A 20,992-nucleotide genomic window follows, 5' to 3' on the forward strand; every position below is an offset into this window, starting at 1 on the left:
GAATATTTATTAATAGTAGTAATTTGTGCAAAAATGGTAAGACGCTTGACTCTCAGAATCGAATAGATGCTGTTTCATTCTGTACTTGAATCTTGAAATTTTATTCCTTTTCCATTTTTAATTATTTTAACAGGTAAACAGCTATTCGACATTAGCATATATATATATATATATATATATATATATATATATTATATTGCACACATACGTGTATATATACATGTATTAAATTGAAACAGATTTTATTATATTCGATTAGATTGTATATTCAACCAGATTTTTTACACATTATATTTACTATATATACATTATATTACATTGCATTATATTGTATCTGATTATATTACAGTATATTTTGTGCTCATTACCACTGTAATATGTAACAAGTAACTCTAAACTCACAACATCTTTTTATTATTCATTATTATTCTTCAATTTATTTATTTTTTGCTTGTGACATTTTTCATATTTTCATACGCACAATTTATATGTATTGATTATAATAAGAATTAATTAGCTAATTCGTCGTTTTATCTTTATGAGATTTTATGAACTGAACTTTGTGCTCGGTTATCATAAAAAAGGAAGTTTCAATTTTGTATATATTCTGCTTTGGATGAGAGTGAAGAATTTAACCCTTTCTAACCTAACCTAACCTAATCATTTACGCTCACGGCACGCGGCAAACTGATCGGAAAAAAACGTGAGCAAACAGGGCGCTAGTGGCGCCAAAGGCGCGATGTGTCTTACACATACTAATAAAAATTTTATTTTTATTGTGTACACGATAAAAATTTTATTGAAATTCTATTAATCCTCCTTCCTGACGCATACGTAAACATGAAGCTGTTAAAATGTCACTTTTGTTTAGCATGATGGAATTAATTAACACTCGTGGGAAAAGGTAGAAACGTTACGGCTAGTCGAGAACTTTGAGCAATTATCAATTTACCAACAGTAAAGTATATTCACAAGGCTGAGTGTATTAAGAGATTCATGTAATAAATTCTTGTCATGAAATTGTCTAAATTAGCTATCGAGGAAGTGACAAACGAGCATCTAATAATCGATAATTTAAACATGTCAACGAAAATTTTTAGTGTTAAATGTGAGAAATAATATTTCATGAAATATATCGTAAATTAAAATTCATACTGATCGAGTAAAGTATGGAGCCACTGGCTTTAACTATATTTTGGATGATTTGTATATTATGGGTAAGTGAACAAATATTTTTCTGCATCTTTTTATATCCGATGATTTCATTCAATATATTCTTCAAATGATATTTGTAGGCTATATATTATTGGTACTGGGATGTATCTCCAAAACGAATCAGTAATAATACGCCGCAAGTAGTTGATCTCCATCCCGATAATAAACACAGCATATCTTCCATCGAGTCTTTAGAGCTTTCAGACAGTGAAGATGTAAAGAAAAAAAAGCTGCAGAAATTAAAATACGAGGTACACCGTTGGTGAAATGTTGGTTTGCTGAATGTTTCAAATCTCAATTGTAAGCATGATGAAGAAACGTTACGATGAATTTAATACGACCCGCAAAACACTCATTGTTTCAGACTAAAACTCGTTGGCCGAGTAGAACATCCGTGAGAGCGAGATGCAGCAACAAGTCATTGTAACATACTTATCGCGTTTCGCGCATGAGATTTATTTAAAGCAGCGGCGGAAAATGTGAAAATATATTTCGACGCAATGTCGAGATAAAGCATGATTTAATCTCTCTGATCGTGTTTGCAATATAGAATTTTTATTATCACTGCATTGTGACTGTAGCTCGATTATGATGAAGTAGCCATTTTGGTGATTTTTATTATGATTCCAAAGGATACAGGTCATACATTTATTACATATAGAAGCATAGCAATGTGCTAATACCGCTGAGACAAGAATTAAGTAAACCGAATCCAATGGAACATATTACATCGTGAGAGGATGAGATCGTCTTAGACAGGTAATCGTTATTGACATACAAAGGTTAATCGATAGACACCGCATCATTCCGTACATAACACCAATTTCGATATATTATCATACAAAATAATTATTAAATACTCCTAACCGCAAGGAAATTAGCTTTTATTTGGTAGGTAGACATCGCGTCTAACAATTCCAATCATACGAACACGTTCACCTTATGCAATATGTTAACCCGAGTTTTCAAGTTTAAATTTGTATATTGAAAACTGGCAACTTTTTTTTTTTACTCACTGTCACAAAGGAGAAGTATGTTGTGATAATATAATGCAAGAACATATTATAAACCGAACTAAAAAGAATTACAAAAAGACTGGATTTATTTGTACTAGAAATAATGAATTATAACAAAACGAGTAAAATATAATATGCTACAAATTAAATATTTAACAATTACAAATGTACAATATAACCTTATTTCGCATAATATATACATTATACATTAAAATAATTGTTAAACAAAAGTGCATCCTTTTACAGGAATACAAAATCTATACAACATCCAATTCCTAAATTCCTCCTAATTTATCAGTTTCCCTGCGCTAGATCACATTTGGCTAACCAAAAACTCTTAAAGCTATCTGCTATTCGTACGGTAATTTTTCCATCTCGTTGCATTTCACTGAATGCTGCATCACCATTGGACTGCAGATGTTTGTATAAATATGTAGATCAAGAATCAGTTAGAAAAATAAAACTAAAACGGTCGAAGCTTGTTTTATCGTACAGACATAGAATTTGTATTCTACTGATAAATTATGCTTAAGTTTTAGTTTTACTTTTCCATCCCTTCAGAAGATGATACATTTGCATAAACATTTATAGTCTAATTATTACCTAATAAGACAATCTATTGCGAATGTTACTCTATCCTCTTTGGTTGGATGTAATTGTACCTTTATTTTACTTCAACGGCATGACTTTCGAGAAGTATGAGGAACGGACCCACAGACTATACTTTTACATTTGAATCAACCACAGGCTACAAAAAAGAAGGAAAAAAAAACGACTACTTAATGTATACGTCAATGATGTAGTTTAGGTAACGTAATACGAAAGACAAAGGCTGGTAGAAAGTAGGTAGAAGTAGCATTACAAAATCATCATTAGAGAGGACAATTAAATAAATAAAAATTATATCACGTACAACCTACGCGGAACATAGGACAAGTTCGCATTTCGTGGGACCACGTTGACGCTGACGTTCAAAAAGAAATCCCCACGTCTGTACAGATTATCTACTTTGTAAGCCCTAGTTTGATCAGAAATATCACAAGGTAAATGATATCCTTCCAAATATGGCAATTTCACAGCACGCTAACTTAATCGAGATCTCATACAAAAATAAATTACAATTCTCTGAATAAAAATAGGGAACGTAAGCGACGTATAAATACTCCTGCTAACATATCTTACGTTCTATGATCGTGACGATATTTCTACCACCAATTAGACTAAACAGAATCCCAACGTAACTCAATGTAGAAAATTCACGGCATGTACGCGGACAACAATTAGATTGCTTGTATAAAAGATGCGTGTGTGTATATGTGCGGTGATAAGCGAGACTCTCTCTCTCTCTCTCTCTTTCTCTCTTTTTAGCACAATGAGAATGTCGCTGTAAACACACAGATGAATCGTGCCGTGTGCAAGATCACGAAATTCCACCTGATCATCAATTTTACGAAGTGTATTCAACAGCGAGACCCGATGGTGAGTATCGCTTGTAGAAGAGCTTGAGAACTTTATCAAGTTTTTTATGTATATATGTGAGAGAGAGAAAGTGTGTGTGTGTGTGTGTGTGTGTGTGTATGCATGTGCATAAGATTTGCTTAGGTTAATCTGAAGCATTTATTTGTATCTAATCACTAGGCACGCTGTGTACATTGACTGGTGCGATTCGATCCAATTAATATATGGATGCAAGGACTATCTATTATACTTGCGTGCGTGTACAACGAAGCTGTAAACTCTGGAATGTTGAGATATTGAACTCGAAACATTTCTACCCTCTAGATCACCTGTGTATGCGATACGTACTTACAAAAGTGTCACTTAAATAACCCAGGCGAACTACACCGAAGTGCCATTCAAATAAGAAGTTTCACTTCCGACGGTAACTTGAACAAATAAACTTGAAATAACAAATGTTCGCACTCTTCGAAGCTTCTAACGCGTTACACTGGACAATCGCACCCGTCAAGGCCACTACGATCGATGCGCAGGGTATAAAAGTAGTTAGCTTAAATATGACGACGATGGTTCGTAATACAAGCGATTGTGACTGGTTGCGGAGTAGAGCGAGTTCCCTAGGTAGCTTGAGCCTGAGCGTAAAGCTCTTCGAGTTTCGGTACTTCAGGTATCGGCTCCCGCCAGTATGCGAAGTTGCTGAATTCATCGGCTGCATCCTCACGCCATGCCGGGAACAGATGATCGACGATGAAACTCATGTTCGAATATCTGCAATGAGAGAGAGACAGAGAGGGAGAACAAAGATTAATAATCACGCATACACTGCATTTTCGTCGTAATGTTTGTCAAATAAGCTCGTCAATGGTGGGAACAGGAATGTTTAAAGTACGCGTGTCCCGTAACCCGTTTATGTAGAGAATTATTAATCGATACACAAGCCGCGAGGTATGTGGAAACGTACGCAATGATGAGAATTCCGTCAACTGAGATGTTGCTCAACGACGCGTGGATTCGAATGTGAAACTCGATGCGACTTAGTACGCACATAACGCAGACTGCGAGGAAATGAGTATGAGCACACCGTTAGTCACACAAGTCATATTCAGACGACACAGACGAAACGAAAGTCGAGAGATGATGGAGGCGTAGCACTGATGCTGATAAAGCTGCGATTGTCGGTACGGAATGGTACGATATGGAAACAGCAGAACCAGAATTTATAGTCGAGAGTGATCAAGTAGCGAATGTGTGAGTGTCTCGAGTGCTCGGTCTCGAACGATTATCACGAATGACAGGCAAATAAAGGGACGGATATGAGAGCCTTGAGGCAAACGCTTTCTTCCGCAGAATTGCACTCTCCCTCTCCTCGCACCGTTCAGGATGAAGAGAATGTCTGAAAACGAAAGTATAAGTAGCCGAGAGCAAGCCTTCTCAACCCAGAAACACATGAGGAGTGCGAGTGGTTTCCTGACGATGAGATATGTTAAGATGTCTGACAACCAAAGCGTGTCGAAGCGATGACAAGAAGCGAGTGGTACAAACAAGTGCTTACCCTATAAATCATAAGAAGGTAGGTAGGAGTTGTCGCACAACCCCACAATATCCCAAAACATAGTATAGTGATGAGCTATAGAGCGACTAGTTGCGTATTTTACGTATTCTAAACAATTCCATAACTGGGCGCGTATCGAAAGATTAACTCGAGCTTTCTCTTCCGCCAGTTTTGTCACGGCGCGTGAAACGCTGGACTTTGTACTATGTCGATTGTTGTGGAAGGTGGAGAGCGCGTGGATTGCGTTGCGCGTGGGCGGTGTCCCAAGCATAACGCAACCGGCGACACCGTCGCCGTTACTACGCGTTACTCCAAAGAACGCTCGCAAATCTATTTAACTAGCACGCCCCGGTTAAAGCTACGACTATGGTTGCGCCGCTATCAGTAGACGCTTGGCATGGGTTGTGGCGGGAACAAGTCATTGACGATATTGCACTGACACGCGTAGCTGTAATCACAGAAATCACCGACCTATCATCAATCACCTTCTGCGAAAGAGCTGGTACTTTCTTCTCAACCACCAATAACTTCATGCCCTTAGTGTGCTCAAGCACTTATCACAGTTTCGTACGAAAGAAGGTATCTAGTTTGTTTGTTATTTTAAGCTTTCTCGAGATAAACAATTCACAGCTCGTAAAAGTTTGGCTAATAAGCTTTCTGGATTCTGGAGAGTTAATTTAGAAGAAGCTCGAAGGAAAATATATATATATATATATATATATTACGCAGTAAGAGATTCAGTGTCGCGTGAGCCATGCGGTAAAGATTTTGCAATTGGTATCGATTAATCTCAATTAGCTCCCGTCTACAGATAACGTAATCCCACTAAATAACAGATTACACATTGTTCTGGATACTAAGTACTATGCGCATCTAGTAGAGCAGGTTTGCTTAAAAAGATAGGTATTATGAGATAGGCAAGATTACATTGGCAAAAAGAAAAGCAAGCGTAGAAGAGAATCTCAAGACCATGAGAAATCAAACAGCACTCAAATCAATATAATGCACACGTCTACTCGAGCGGTACTCGAGCGTATACACACGATCCCGTTTCCAAATTTCCAAATTTTGTTATTACGTACGTGCTCCTTCTCACAGAAAAGTAATCTCACACATTCGTTATTTCATCTTAACGAGCGATAAGTAATGCAACACTTACGAAGATTGGAATGTCTGTGTCAGTTCGTGCTTCAATTCTCCTCGGTGATTTATGGTGAAGATCCGCATAATAGGAATGCCTACTGCTCGATATGCCCAAACGTCCTATGCATACACAACATGATCTTTATGTAGTCTGTTCATCTTGAGTCACGGTGGTTGACAAAATATCCCACTTACGTTAATTCGATTTCCGTATCCAGCGTAAAACGGCTTGGAGCCCTCGGGGAATAACGCCTGAATGTCGCTGAGGCAAGATATTTTGAACTCTTCCGGTTTCTTCTCGATCACTTCACGATGAAACGCTGAGATTAAGCTGGTAGGGTTCAAAAGCAAAGGACCCTCCGGTAACGACAGATCCCCTTGTCTGATGCTCTTCAGGTATTCCCTGGTAACCTTAGCCTGGCCGATCGCCCTCGCCGAGAGGTATAGAAGCTTGTAGCCGTTGTTTTTTATCTTCGTGAACAGCTGGGCGACTCCAGACTGTGCCCAGTCTTTGCCCACTATCGGCAGAATGTGGCCCAACACGTCGGATTTCGTGATAGTGCCGTCGATATCGGAGATGACGATCTTGTCATCCCACTTCCACTTGTAAATGTGACACTTGCAGCGGGTTGTACCCTGGTAAGCGGTGGTGACGCTGAACACCACTTCGTTGGGACCGTCCTTCAGACCGAGGCTCACCTATCGAGTAAGAAAGGAGAACTCATTATATCCCTTCGTGCTTTTTCACACGATACTGCTGGGTTAGTCAAACAGTTTGATTACGAATTTCTGTCTTCGATGGTAAGCCATCTTCTCACACGTTTCGCATCGTTTTTCTACGGTAATTTGTATGCGAATGCTGCAAGAACAATGACGAAGTAATGACAGTCATTGCTCGATTAATAATTTGTCCCCATTAAGTGCAATAAAGATGGGTTTGACAAAATAGTCAGAGTGAAAACTGTTCGGTAAAATGATGTGAGATATGCGGAGATACTCACAATCTGCTCGGATGAGAGTCTCAAAGTTTTACGATATTTCTCCGTGGACTCGTAATACGATCTTCTTTCGATGGGCATCTTCACGCCAGGCGGCTCGTTTTGATTGCTGTCGGAATCCTCGCTGCCGCTGTAGCCTTCGCCTTCTCTTTCGCGCGCCTTCTCAGTCTTTGAGAGTGCTGTTTCCTTACTTGCGGTTGTCAATCTCGTACAAGCTTCTATCGCTTCGGTCGCATTCGACGAGCCTACTGTTTGCTCAGTCTTTGCTTCTCTACAAAGATATAACTGATGGAATTAACAAAAGATACAAAGAACCGAGTGCGAAAGCAGTAGAGTAAAACAGTAATTAGAACCTACCTGTTAGTAGAAGGTACTTCTTCGCTCGTCGCAGCCTTGGCTTCCAATGATTGTTCGGACTGCATGGCAATCCCATCAGCTACGAGAAAATTAACAAAGTATTAAAAAAAGAAAAACAAAAACATGTACATAATGTCCATATAATTTCATGAGAAATTGAAACTGAGAGAAGGCAATCGATATTTAAACGCATTCTAATTTCAAAGTAGATACAGCTTCAATATTTTTACAACAACAAGAAGATGCAATCTGCAAGTTTGCCAATATCCTAATATGGAGAGAAATTCTTCTTACTTTGACTAATATCCTGCGATTTCTTAGTGGGTTGCGTGGAACGTCTCCAAGAGAACCACGAGCTGTAACCGCTACGGCTCTCGGGCTTGCCGTTGTTCTGCTGTTTCTTGTCTTCGTGCACCAGCAACGGCATATACTGCGTGTACAGACTCTCGATCGCGCTCTGAGGTAAGTGTCTTTGGAAAACGGCGTAAGTCATCACTATCGGGCAGGCTGTAGCCCAGTTATAGAATTTTCCGTTGATCTTCACGACCAGGTTTGGGTTCTCATACAATTTTGGATCGGTACAGATGTCCTCGAACTGCAGTAAATTTTCATGGAAAGCCTCCTTGGATGGTCCGTTCTCGGTGTCCAGACCACCGCACAAGGACAAACTTATCTCTACGGTATTATCGAATATTGAGTGCTTTGGTTCCTCGAAGTCACTATCCACCGACTTTGGCCCACCGATAGCTCCCTCAACGCTGTTGGGGCTTTGCGGTAAACTCGGTCCGTTACCTGACTCTGTGTCTTCTTCATCCACGGCTTTCCCATCTGTAAGTACACACACACACGAGCACGTGTTGCAGTTGTATACACAAAACATAAATTATGTCAAAAACAACATCAATTAGTTACTTTTAATTAAGACAACGGAAATTGCAAACTTTATTTACAGAAGATAAATGTGTGCAGAGTTTGTTAGTTATCCATTTTTTCTATTTGTTATTATATATATATATATATATATATATATATATATATATATAAAAAACACAGAAGAAAGTTGTAACCTTCTGTTCTTGAAGCACAAACATACAAGAGATAAAATGGATGAATTCTTATGAAATACTCGACCGCACAAACACCTAAGAGTATTTCAATCCTCAAGAGTGCAAAAACGCTGCAATTCTGTAAGTACGGTGAGAAAAATAATAAAAGTGTGGATAGAATGGCGTTAGTGTTAGTCTTGGTCGTGTATAGTGTAGGATACATTTACACTCTGAAGCGAAAGCGTTACCATATACCTTTAACCACCGTCGGGCCTCGATGCGAGGAGGGAAAGTAAAGTGCCGCAACTTCGGGATCCAGCTCGTCGGCATTAAGATCACTAAGATAAATTCCCTCGGATTCCGGATTGTGTCTTACGCGAGAGGTCTTCTTCATAAAGGAGAACATGCCACTGAGCATAGATCGGTGTGCATCTGCTGCCATTGAAAAAGCGGTTAGCGAACAGTTAGCGATCAAGCGACTCGGAGAGTTAGTCTCTGCCGCGGGGAGAAATGATGTCGAGAGTCTGACGATACCGATACGTTAACAGTCTCATTGCGAAATCGTGTTGAATCGTGTTAGTGCCTCAAAATGTAAACGAGAGAGATCCGACAGTGACAGGAGCTTTCCATTTGGAAATGTACAAGGTGGTGTTAATCGTGAACGTTTATAGTCTCTCGACTGACTGACTGATATATGGGATAAGGAAATTATTATATACTAACTGTTGTTCGGCTGGCTGGCCGTTGCTGAGGAGCTCAGCGAGTTTCTGTGCGACATATGCGCCGGTTCCGGAGGCGGACTAGGCAGTTCACCCCATCTCCAGCTCTGCTGATGGCTCTTGTCGTCCTCCATTTCGCTACCCTCCTGCGTGATCTTGCGCATCTCGAATTCCGTGTCCGACTGGACGGGCGACGATGGCCTGGATTCCTGATTCCTTTCCAACAGACAGAGCATAACGAGTCAATAAATATATGTACCACAGCGCACCACAGAAGAAGAAAAGAACCACACTTGCGGATTACACACTTGGTCACTTCCGTGTCGCTGAAGAAGTGAAAGTCAGTATCCGGGCGTTGCTCAATGGTATCTTGAGGAGGCGGCGTGATTTCCGCGATGCTTTTCATCTCGACTTCGGTGACTGAAGTGGGACCCTTCAGCATCTTCAATATAAATACGAACGTTATAAAAATTGAGACGTACAATGCTCATCGGAGCGAAGATATGTTACTTACAGTTTCGTTGACTAACTCCTCGGTAACGACCGCATCAGTCTCGCTCATTTCCGTCTGGCTGCTGCTGCCGTTGCTGGTCTTCCTCTGTGATCCCTTCTTCTTCATTATGCTCTTCCTCTTGCGCTTCCTCTTAGTGGAACTGTTACTCTTCGTCTCTTCGACATTCTCCTCCTTCGAGTTCTTCTTGCTCACAGACGGATTCGACTCGTCACTGGACTTTTCTTTACTGCTGCTCTGAGGATCATCGGTGATCGGTCTAAAATCATTCTTCACCACGCTGATCTTCCGAATTCTCTCGGAGGAGGTAACAGCTACGAAAGATTTGGGCGTTGACACCGTAACCTTGGGTTCTTCATCGTTGATGTTGTCCATGTCGAATATCTCGTCATCGTCCTTGGATTTGTCGTGCTTCTCTTCCCATTTTTCCTCCTTCTCCTTCCAGTCGCTCAGCAGAGCCTTCTCGAACTTCTGTCTCTGCTCGATCGGCAGCTCCGGAAAGTTTTCCTTGAACAGTCGCTCCTTGTCCTCCGTCTTCAAGGCGGAATATTGTTCTCTGATCATTTGCTGTTTCTGCAGGGTTGATATGGTGCCGAAACTCTCCTTGAACATCTCGTCTCGCTCTTCCGCGGTCAGCGACGCGATCTGTAGCCATTTCTCGCGATGTTCCACAGGGAGATCTGAAAACTGTTCTACCAGAAACTTCTCCCGCTGATCGGGCGGCAAGGCGGACATTTGCTCCCATTTTTCACGCTCGATGGAGAGAACGGAGTCTATGAGAATCTTCTCCCTCTGTTCCGGAGGTAGATCCGACAGGAGGTTGAATCGTGGGGGTGGGAAACAGTTGTCGTCCGGTATGGGTGAGCAGGCTAGATGCGGCGGAATTTCTCGATCAGTCGGCGACCCGTCCGAGCCAACTTCTTCTACGAAGAAAGCCTCTCCGGAATCGCCAAGTTTCATGTGAATCTGCCTGGGCTCTCCGTTTATCTCAATGTCCACCTATGAAGAGAGAAACGTCTCTTGTACTCTCAACAAGCCATATTTTAAGTATGTCTACACACATAAGTAAACACGCAAAAAAGGCAGGCGTCTCCTCTGATGTTTACACTTGGAAGATATGGAAAATATTTTCAAATGAATTTACATATACATGTGTTTTCGCATATCAAAAGAAAACCACTTATCTCAGCGACACTGACACGTAAAAGATGACGTATCTTAATAAGACTAGAGAAGAGGATCGCGATATAAAAAAAAAAAAAATACGAATTGATAGTGATATAAATAATCCCTTCCTTAATCGTTCAAAATATTTTTAACGTCAACGTTTACGTCACGAATTACGTCGACGTTAAGAACATTTTGCACGATCGGAGATCGTCGAAAAAACGAGGAAGACGGAACAGCTCCGTGCGTCTGAGATGCTAAGCTTCTCAAAACGCCGCCGCCATCATCGGCGCCCCGTTTCCGCTCAGCCGGCGGGATGAATTCGCTGATGGCCACGAAATGCGCCGTAGACTCACCACTTTTTCCCTGGAACGAAGCACTCCGAGCTTGCCGAAGCGGACATGGAAGGGCGAACACGCGAAGGAGCCATCCGGCTGCTCGACGACGACGACGTCGATCGCACCGGTGAGGGTCGCCGCGTTGATCTCGTTGTAGAAGTCGCGAAAGTTGCTGATGAACTTGCCGATGTAGTTCATACTGTACATCTTAAGCCCGCGCACTACTGGCCGCGGAACTCGACCAACGGAGAAACGCGATCAGTGGAGTATTCGAAGTTCGCGGTCGCGCGGCGAGAGAAAGATGTGTGTATATATATATATATATATACACACATACACACAATATATATCTCTCGTAGCTCGCGGCTCTCTTGCAGCGCGCGCGTGAGGGAGAGAGGGAGAGAAGGGGGAGAGGGGAGAGAAGGATACGAGAGAAGTGCGAGGGACCGCTGCTCAGGGAAACCTAGACCTTTCGATGCTCGGCAGATTTATTCGACCATCCCCGGGGTGTCTCCCTCTTCTTCGCTCTCAGGTCGCTCCTCGGTTGTCGATGACACTCCGACTGTCGGTCCGACGAGCGAGAAAACCCCGCAACGACGATCCACCACGACGCGGCGGCTGTCACTGCGACGACGAGCTGTCAAAAGCGTCCGTAGGACCGCGTCGCAGCCCCGTCGCAGCGTGACGTGCGTGTGTCTGTCGCGCTCTGTTCGCCGCAGCGGGTCGAGGCGACTTCGACGCGTCGAGCACGGGACGAGCACGGAGAGAACGATGAGGCGCGGGTCGTGCGCGAGTCGCCAGTACCAGCGCGAGATGCAGCGAGAGCTTCCGCGAATCCTTTGTTCGTCGAGCGTACGTTACGAGGTCCACTTGACACTGCCAGCAGACGGCAGCTCGAACTGATATTGCGCGTAAGACGCGAGCCGAGCGGGCCAATCGCCGCCGCGGCCGTCCGCTGGTCGATACGACGGCGTACCACGTGATCGGCCAGCGGCGTCAGCGCGCGTTTCGAACGCTCGGTGTCTCGCCACGAACTGCCTGAAAGCAAGAAACGCAACGTTATCAGTGGTCGGCGCGCCTGGTGGCGCGCATGCGCGACCATCGATCGGCCAATCGGACGCGATGGGCGAGCGATATTCGTCGCGCGAGATCACCTGCGGTGCGAGTACGATTCTGTAACTCGTTGTTGGAGTTAACGACACTTTCGTCATCGTTGCGCGCAGCTTTTGCATACCGTAGAAAAGCTGCGCAACGATGACGAAAGTGTCGTTAACTGCAGTAACGAATTACAGAATCGCACCACTGGATGATCTAAGGATGCCGATTTTTTTTTCAAACAGATTGATTGAAAGATCGATTCGAATCACGGAGAAAAGAATCGGTCTTTAAAAAATCGGTTTGTGAGGAATCAATTTCGGAAAATCGATTCGAGTCGGTATGCATGTGGAGTGAACCGCTCATTAAAAAGTACACTATTTGTCAAATTTTTACTCTCTAAAGTAGACCTCATATAAAGTAAGTCATATAAAGTTTAATATGAATTAAAGAAATTAAACAGATAATACTCTTTTGGTTGTGTTGTGTGGCCAGAACAAGATAGAGAAAGATCTTTAAATCTTTATGCTAAGGATTTAGTTTGATTAAACATCGATCAAGGGTTTTTAGACGTTTCTTAATAAGAAATTTTTTTTTTATATAAATGTTTTAAATAAGAAATCACGTTTGCTATTATATGTATATATATATGTATACAATGTATACTATTATATGGAGTGGCTATGATTGGTCGCGCGTTCCGTTCCGCTGAAAATTTTCGCCCATGGGACATCGGCCTAAAAGCAACGTAATGTGCATTGTGCAGCCATTGAGTGAGTTTAAATGTTACAACTAAAAAAATTAAAAAAAAAAAAACTACTACTACTAGTAGAAACTGAAAAAATCGTGTTGACGATTTTCAGAATTTACCGATTGATCCTGGAACCGATTCAGTTTCAGAAAATCGACTTGAAGTCGATCTTTTAGGCTCTGATTAATCAATCTTCGATTAAATCGATTTAAAATCGGCATCCCTAGGATGATCCCAACGACTCGCGCGCCGAGATTCATCGGTTGATGGCCCTCGATCGATTTCGCCGCCGCGAACGTACACGGCGGCTCTGGTCTTCGAGAATAAGACAGTCAGGTAAAATAGTCTTGAGCGCGGTCTTGAGATCGCAAAATGGGTTGCGAGTTCACGACACTCAACGGTTGTGCAACTGTTGAGTGATTTCGCTAATTGGCTGCGTTCAGCAGAACAAAGTGGAAAATGTGGAACTAATATGGAAAAATCTTCTTGGTTCTTCCATTATTTCAGCATGTTCTAACGCATTTATAATTGGTATGTTTACTATTATATCGTCTAAATCCATTATTGTTACAAAGTTTTATTCTATAATTAAAAATGCAGTGAAATTTATGTGCTATTTTCTCTTAAATTTCCTATTTATTATTTCTCTCACGGATATGTAAAGTCAGCTATTATTTTCCACTCTTTTAGCCGTCTTAGTGTCCAAGTCTTCTTCTTCTTAATAACAGTGTGCTTCTGTGTGTACTCTTATACTCCACTTTCTGTACTTTGCATAACGTATCATATACGTTTCGAGAGAAACGGATGGTATTACCCATTCGTTGCATTGCGAATGGTAATTTGCGTATACGTTTCACTTGCGACTGTCAAGAATACGGTTCTGGGAATTTTTCACTGCGATTAGTCGAAACTTGCCACTTATGTACATGCAAGAATAGGGCCTCTGTGCTGCGATTCTGTAACTCGTTATTGGAGTTAACGACAGTTTCGTTATTGTTGCGCAGCTTTTCTACGGTATACAAAAGCTGCGCAACGATAACGAAAGTGTCGTTAACTCCAATAACGAGTTACAGAATCGCGGTACTGAACGCTACTAAGCTCGAGATGTGCTCACTCGCAACATGTCGAGTGAGCGGTCGCCATTTTTCTGATCATAAATATTCGTCGCTACCTTTACTGATCAGTCTCCGATCTAACATGGCGCAGCCCATGAATAAAGAAAATAACAAAGAAAATGGTTATATAAATCCAAATATATATAACGGGGAATATACCCTGACTGCACCGTACGTGGCAAGCATGTCGCTACAACGTATATAATGACGTCATAGCGACGTTCTTGTCACGTCTGTGCAGACAGGGTCAAGGATGGTAGAATACATTGTAACAGACACATATGAATTATATTTATAAAAATACTTAATAATTGCAAGACACATGAGCGTGTAAACAGGCCGTAATATTTCGTACGTTTATCTGACATTTTTTCCGCGCAGAACAAAACTGAGCAAAACTATGATCAGTTGCGTTCAGTGTACATTTGCTCACTCATCGCTCACTCATCGCATGCTCAACTGTTGTGCAACTGTTAAGCTTCGTGAGGAAGGCATCCATTGGCTGCGTTCAGCAGAACAAAGTAATCAGTGAGCGCTTAGTGATTCTCGCTCCTGATTGGTAAATACTTCTGGATCTATGAAGAATCTAAAAGAATGTTCCAATCACAGACAATAATCACTAAGCGCTCACTGATCATTTTGTTCTACTGAACGCAGCCAACGATACCTTGAGCCGATATCGCTTCTCGTATCGCGGTGGACGAAACATAACCTTGAGCCGCACAGTGTTGCAGAAATCGCTAAACGTGGCCAAAATAGGAAAAAATAAAAAGCGAGATTTTCGGCTCCCATTTTCAATATATTTTCTAAAAGGTCCAAATTAATAAGTTGTAGTAACATTTTGATGAAATCCAATTGTATCACGAAGATAAGTGAATTCAAATGTACACACGTGATGCGAAGTACAGAATAGCTGGGTTATAACCCTCCAAATGGTACAACTGATTTTGCGTTGAAGCAATTTTTTATCATGAAAATGATGTTCCCTGTCTAATATCTCATTTGTGTAGTTTTATTTCCAATAAAGAGTATATTAGAAAGTTATAAGTATATACAATAAGAATTAGATTTACGGGACTCACTTTTTATACAGTTAATCACTTCAATCGTGATATATAAAAAATGCATCATTTCGCACCGTGTTGTAACTTTGTGAAAATAAAGATAAAATATCTATTAATCCTTGTGCAAAGGTAGAAAGAGCGATATCCAGCGCTTACAAAAATATGATAAATTTTATGAACAGAGTTTGACATTCAGTGCGCTTACGGTCAGACGCTGTCTACTGCAGGTAATATTGTTCAACACAAAAATTATATCCTCTATCAAAATTCTTTATTCTAGTTAATTTTGCTAATGTTAACAAGAAAAAACTCGAGAATTACGACGAATGAAGATTTATTTAAAAGCCTTCTTCTTTCCTCAGATCCCATCATTTTGTCTTTAAAAAAGGTTTCAGATAAAAAAAGCCGACCCCTTCCCTAAAGAAGTTATTGAATTGCTTGCAAATCCAGTTGTAGCAAATATAGTTTCGGACGATGAATAGTTATATTAAATATTTTGTTTAGTTAATAGTTATATGAAGTAAAAGGCAGAAGATAAAAACTAAGAAAGGAAATAAGAAACCAAAAAATAAAAAAACCAAAAAAGTAAAAAATAAAATAATAAAATTAGAAAACGTTATTTTAGTGATAAAGTACTAGTATTTACAACATAGTATGCTTTTCATTCAACTACAGTACATTATAGCGACAATTGATTTATGACCACTATCTGGAGGTTTCGCAACACTGTGAGCCGCGGCGAATGCTAATCTGCCTTTCTCTGATTCTCAATCAAGCCGAGACAATGTTATCATGAGACGCTCATGAGAAAGATGGAATTTAGTATTAAAAATGTATACAAGCGTTTGCGTCCAGAATAATCGTTGCCGCGCGTTCGATCGATTAACTCGATAAATCGGCCATTGCGCGTCGTTTCTCGCCATTAGTCTCGCCTAGGATCGTCCTGCGGACGGTGCGTGTTCGTCGCGACCTCGTGAATCTCGGCTGACCGTTCTCCTGCACTCCGGGTGAGTCGCACCCGGGACGGGAATAACGATGCCGCTTCGGCTGGCCGCCGGCGGCGGTGCGTCAGCCGTCATTGAGAAAAGCTCGGCAACGACAGCGAAGTCCCTCCCTCGCGGAAACTCGACGCGTGCCGGGCCGAACCGAGCGAGTTCGTCCTATTAGCGGCCATTAGGTAGGATTATAAGCTATTTCGGTCATACTCGATGAGCCGAGCTCGTTCGATGCAAGTCGCGAAAGAGTCACGCGACTGCAGCTTCGCGCTCGACTCGACTCGACCGGCATTTCGCGATCGATATCGTGCGCGATCGTGAAATATTTCAGCAAAAGCCGTTGGCAATCGCCTCGACGCCGACGGCTCTCTTCCAACACGCGAAATATAGCGTCTGCGAACGGCCGAATTTCGCGATCGATATCGAGCTGCTTGAGTCGTGCGGAGAAAAGTATATTCTATGCTATCCCAAAAAAAAAGTATTCTATTTGTAAAGTGATTTTTTCCATAGTCTTGTATTCTAAGCAAAGCCTTTTACAGAAAAGAAGATACCTCTTTCGATAAAGCGATTAAAGTGAACATTAAAGTGTCATCTAAGATTTATTAGATATTATCCCAACTGTTTTCCCCTTATTTCAAGAAGATTTCCTCTTATACCCATTAATTTTCTTCTTATATGAAGAGGAATATGTTGATTTGAATGTCGGAATTACTTTTTGCTATACATTATAAGTTTTCTCAAATTAACTAATATAACCAGTAAGAATAAAGTACAAAAAGAATAAATAATAATCCTTTTAAAAAAAGATTAAATAATCTGTGTATAAGAGAAAATTTATATTAAAATCAATAAGATTTGTATTATGCGTGTAACATATAATTTAACATATAATTTAAGAATAATGTGTTTATAATATTTTTCTCTTAAATTCTCTCTTAACCTTAGAGGAATCCTCTTGAGACCATATATACAAGAATGAAATCCTGTAAAATTTAGATGATTCCGCTTGTTCTGAAATTACTCTTTTTTGAGTGAACGAATAGGTATGATCGTCGGATATTTTGGCAGACGCAATTTCGGGAATTGAGCGGAAATCGATCGTGAATAATGAATTCTCCGTTCGGGAAATATGTCGCGATCGGCAGATATTAGAGCGTTAGGAAATAGCGTTAGGAATAATGCTTCTACATTATTTTCCGTGCCGGGATGGAAATGTTAATTTTAGCGATATATACGTGGAAGATAAAACCTCGCGTGGAAAGGCCGGGCGAAGAGAGTCAGCCGGACGGAAATTCTCTATTATCACGGCCGAAAACATTTGTCTCTACGTCTGGGACTGGGTCGGTTGAAATAATAATTGAATAAGTAGAGATTTCCAGAAAAATCCTGTTTTTTCCCAATTGAGCGTTTTCGTTCTATTCTAGTCCACCTCCCTGGCAAGAGAAAATCTCTTGTCTCTTGTCTCTCGACGTGTACGTTTCTCGATGGAAACTTTGACGACTTTTTCTCTCTTAACGCTGAAGCGTTAATAACTAGTCGAAAAATAAGATCCCAGTTAATCGTCCCAGATAATGCAACTACCGAGCTCGGTCATTTCTCGCTCCGGTCGATCGTGACGGCGCGGGCCATGTCGCATTATTACGCGTAAAAAGCCCGACGAATGAATATCTTTTCCTTCTGCATTCCTCAACGCGAATCCTGTTTTACCTGAGAACCGAGAACCGACACGCGCTTTTAAATGTCGCAATTTGAAATTCGCTCATCGCGAGTTCCGCGCTCGCGTGTAATTTCGTAAACTTGCGCAATCAGAACTTTACATATGCATCAAGAGCCCGTCATGTATTGTACCACAGTGGCGTACTTCTCGCGACAATTTCTTCCGTTCGCTGTTAAAACGGGATGACAATGCAACGTATCCCCCCCCCCTTTTTTTATGTGGATTCGATATGGACGACACAGCAGACTGCGTGGCGGCACACTTGAAAGAGGGACAAAGCGAACGCGTCGCGGTGAGGAATTTCCGTTCGCGTCTGTCTCGATACGATTGATTTAAAAATAGCGTACATCTCGTCGTCGATAGGACGCATCAGCGATATTGTTGAGCAGCGAACGCGCTGCGAGCGCGTCGCTTAGTACACACGCACGTAGTTATCGAACGAGGTACTTACGTTGCACCATCGTTGCGCACGTATTGATCTATCCAGCTTGAGTCGAGTCGTTACTGCTTATCTGCGTTACAAAGTACTGAGAAACGTGATGAGTAACGTGATCAACATTAATACTGCACTATCGTTTAATGGTCTCAAGTATATCTCACTTCTTATCCAGTTAGGTATATTATTTATCTACGCTGCAAAGTTCTGAGAATAGGATCAATGTTAATATATTACGTTAGATCAACGGCAAAGATAGTATTTGTTTCCGATAATGTTAAATTAATACGATTATATCGAAATGTAACAATCCCTCTCGTGTTTTTATCCCATATTTGACGACTTCACAATTGATAAAGGATTTTTCCATTGAATTTAAGGATTAATCCCAATATATTGGGGATACAAATTAGTTCGGTCCGTTTTTTTTTTGTGTTAAAAGATCTATTTATTTCAAAACAAAATGAATGAACAGATCAATTAAAGTATTTTCCATCGCTGGCTACTACTTTCTCCCATTTCTCAGGCAATTTTCGAATTCCATCTCGAAAAAATGACTCTCGTCTTTTGAGGCGATCCAAGTTTGGAGCCAATTTTCGATATCTGCGAAAGAAGTGAACCGGTGGACCTGCCAAATCGTGCTGCATCCTTCGGAACAACCAGTAATCAGAAGGAGCAATGTCCGGACAAGAAAACGGCGGGTGCGGTGAAACATCCCATTTGAGCGTTTCCAAATATTTTTTTACGACTTTTGCGACATGAGGCCGAGCGTTGTCATGAAGAACGCCTTTCAACGGCTCTCGGTTTCAGTTCATAAGGCACCCAATTTCCTTGTTTTTGAATAATTCCCATGTCTCTCAATCGTACGGAAACGGCTTGTTGAGTCACTGCCAATGATTCTGCAAGCTCCTCTTGCGTTTGACTCTGATCTTCTTCGAGTAATGCCTCTAATTCTTTGTCCTCGAATTTTTTTGACTGTCCAGAGCGAGGCTTGTCTTCGACGCTGAAATCGCTCCATCCTTGAAACGTCGAAACCATTCCCTATGATTTGTCAGTTGGAGCAGCGTCACCATAAACTTCAACAAGCATTCGATGGGCTTCAGCTGCACTTTTCTTCCAATTAAAGCAGAAAATTAAAACCTCCCGCAAATGCCGCTTGGTTAACACAAAATACGACATTTTCAACACTGTAAAAAGCAAGGTTTTTGTATGAAACTCAAAGCGATATAAACTGAATATTATTGGCAGATGTCTAACCTCTCTGAAACCGCCAAGATCGGCAGTCACTATGAACCATTCATAACAGCCGGAGCCATCTTTTGAAAACGGACCGAACTAATTTGTACACCCAATATCAACCCTCGTTCCAAATCGACGTTAACGACGTCAGTCGAAATTAGTAACGTTCATAGTAACTTTCATCCACAGGTCAAGCATTTCGTGTGCCACACGGCGATTCTTCGTGAGTTAACGTGTGACCTTTAAGGCCATCACACGTTAAGAAAAATGTTAACCGTAACCGTAAGGTTGTAAGAAAACTGACCAATCACAGTCGATTATTATAATGTCACAAGAGAAAGGATCGACTGTGATTGGTCAGTTTTCTTACAACCTTACGGTTACGGTTAAAATTTTTCTACGTGTGATGGCCTTTATGTGGAATAATTATGAACCATGAGAAGAGAGCACATGAGCGAGAAGGAAGGAGCCGGAGGAGCGCCTTGAATTCGCTCGGCCGCCATTCGATTCCAGAGGAGGTACGCCGGCGTAGGCGGCGCACGTGCATGCACTGCAAAAATCTTTAAACGTTGTACATTGTCCGCGAACTTCGTGTAGGCCGCATACACGCAAGCTGGCACTGTCAAGGTTTTATGACCGCATCGTTCCTCCTTTTTTATGCAGCGGAGTTTTATCCAACTGCTTTCGCAGTTGGACGACGATGGTCGACGTGAGGGAACTCGCCACGACGTTATCTCGACCACGATCTCAACGGTGGAACGTTTTGACGATCGCGGGAAAAGCGATCGCGAGTGCTGATGTAGACGACTCGTCACATGTCGGTGAGCCGTAAAAGCCGTAAGGAGAGAGGATCCCGTCGCTCTCTCTTCGTCGACCGTATATGTCCGCGTAACAATGTTTGCTTGCGTCTTTTTTTGCCACGTAATCACGCCGCTCCGTCACGTAATGATTTGTCTAACGATCCGTCAGAAGCGTTTCGCCATACGCGAGTAGAGTACTTTCAGGTATTTTGGACGAACACGATTTTTAATACAATTCACGTTATCGATATTATTCTTTC

At 41.5% G+C, this 20,992-nt stretch overlaps 1 protein-coding gene across 5 annotated transcripts in view; it reads right to left on the minus strand.

Moving 5' to 3' along the window:
* Positions 1-1,807: 1,807 nt before the first annotated feature.
* Lpin (phosphatidate phosphatase LPIN) overlaps positions 1,808-20,992 on the minus strand; it is a 33,289-nt gene continuing 14,104 nt past the window's right edge. Inside the window, exons 2-13 of one of the 5 annotated variants that reach the window (XR_849879.3) lie at positions 11,539-12,558; positions 10,019-11,014; positions 9,813-9,946; positions 9,509-9,720; positions 9,041-9,220; positions 8,034-8,567; positions 7,740-7,818; positions 7,386-7,653; positions 6,580-7,083; positions 6,401-6,504; positions 5,242-5,689; positions 1,808-4,457 (exon numbers count right to left, since the gene is read on the minus strand). Coding sequence is in view for 4 of the 5 variants with exons in the window: in XM_011143409.2 (XP_011141711.1) it covers positions 4,307-4,457; positions 6,401-6,504; positions 6,580-7,083; positions 7,386-7,653; positions 7,740-7,818; positions 8,034-8,567; positions 9,041-9,220; positions 9,509-9,720; positions 9,813-9,946; positions 10,019-11,014; positions 11,539-11,727 (3,351 nt within the window). In the remaining variant the exon portion in view is untranslated. The remainder of the gene's footprint in view (positions 4,458-5,241; positions 5,690-6,400; positions 6,505-6,579; positions 7,084-7,385; positions 7,654-7,739; positions 7,819-8,033; positions 8,568-9,040; positions 9,221-9,508; positions 9,721-9,812; positions 9,947-10,018; positions 11,015-11,538; positions 12,559-20,992) is intronic. The other 4 variants (XM_011143410.3, XM_011143409.2, XM_011143408.2 and 1 more) reach the window with 4 other exon arrangements.

This window comes from Harpegnathos saltator, unplaced genomic scaffold, assembly GCF_003227715.2.
Source record: "Harpegnathos saltator strain DR-91 unplaced genomic scaffold, Hsal_v8.6 scaffold124, whole genome shotgun sequence".
Lineage (NCBI taxonomy): Eukaryota > Metazoa > Arthropoda > Insecta > Hymenoptera > Formicidae > Harpegnathos > Harpegnathos saltator.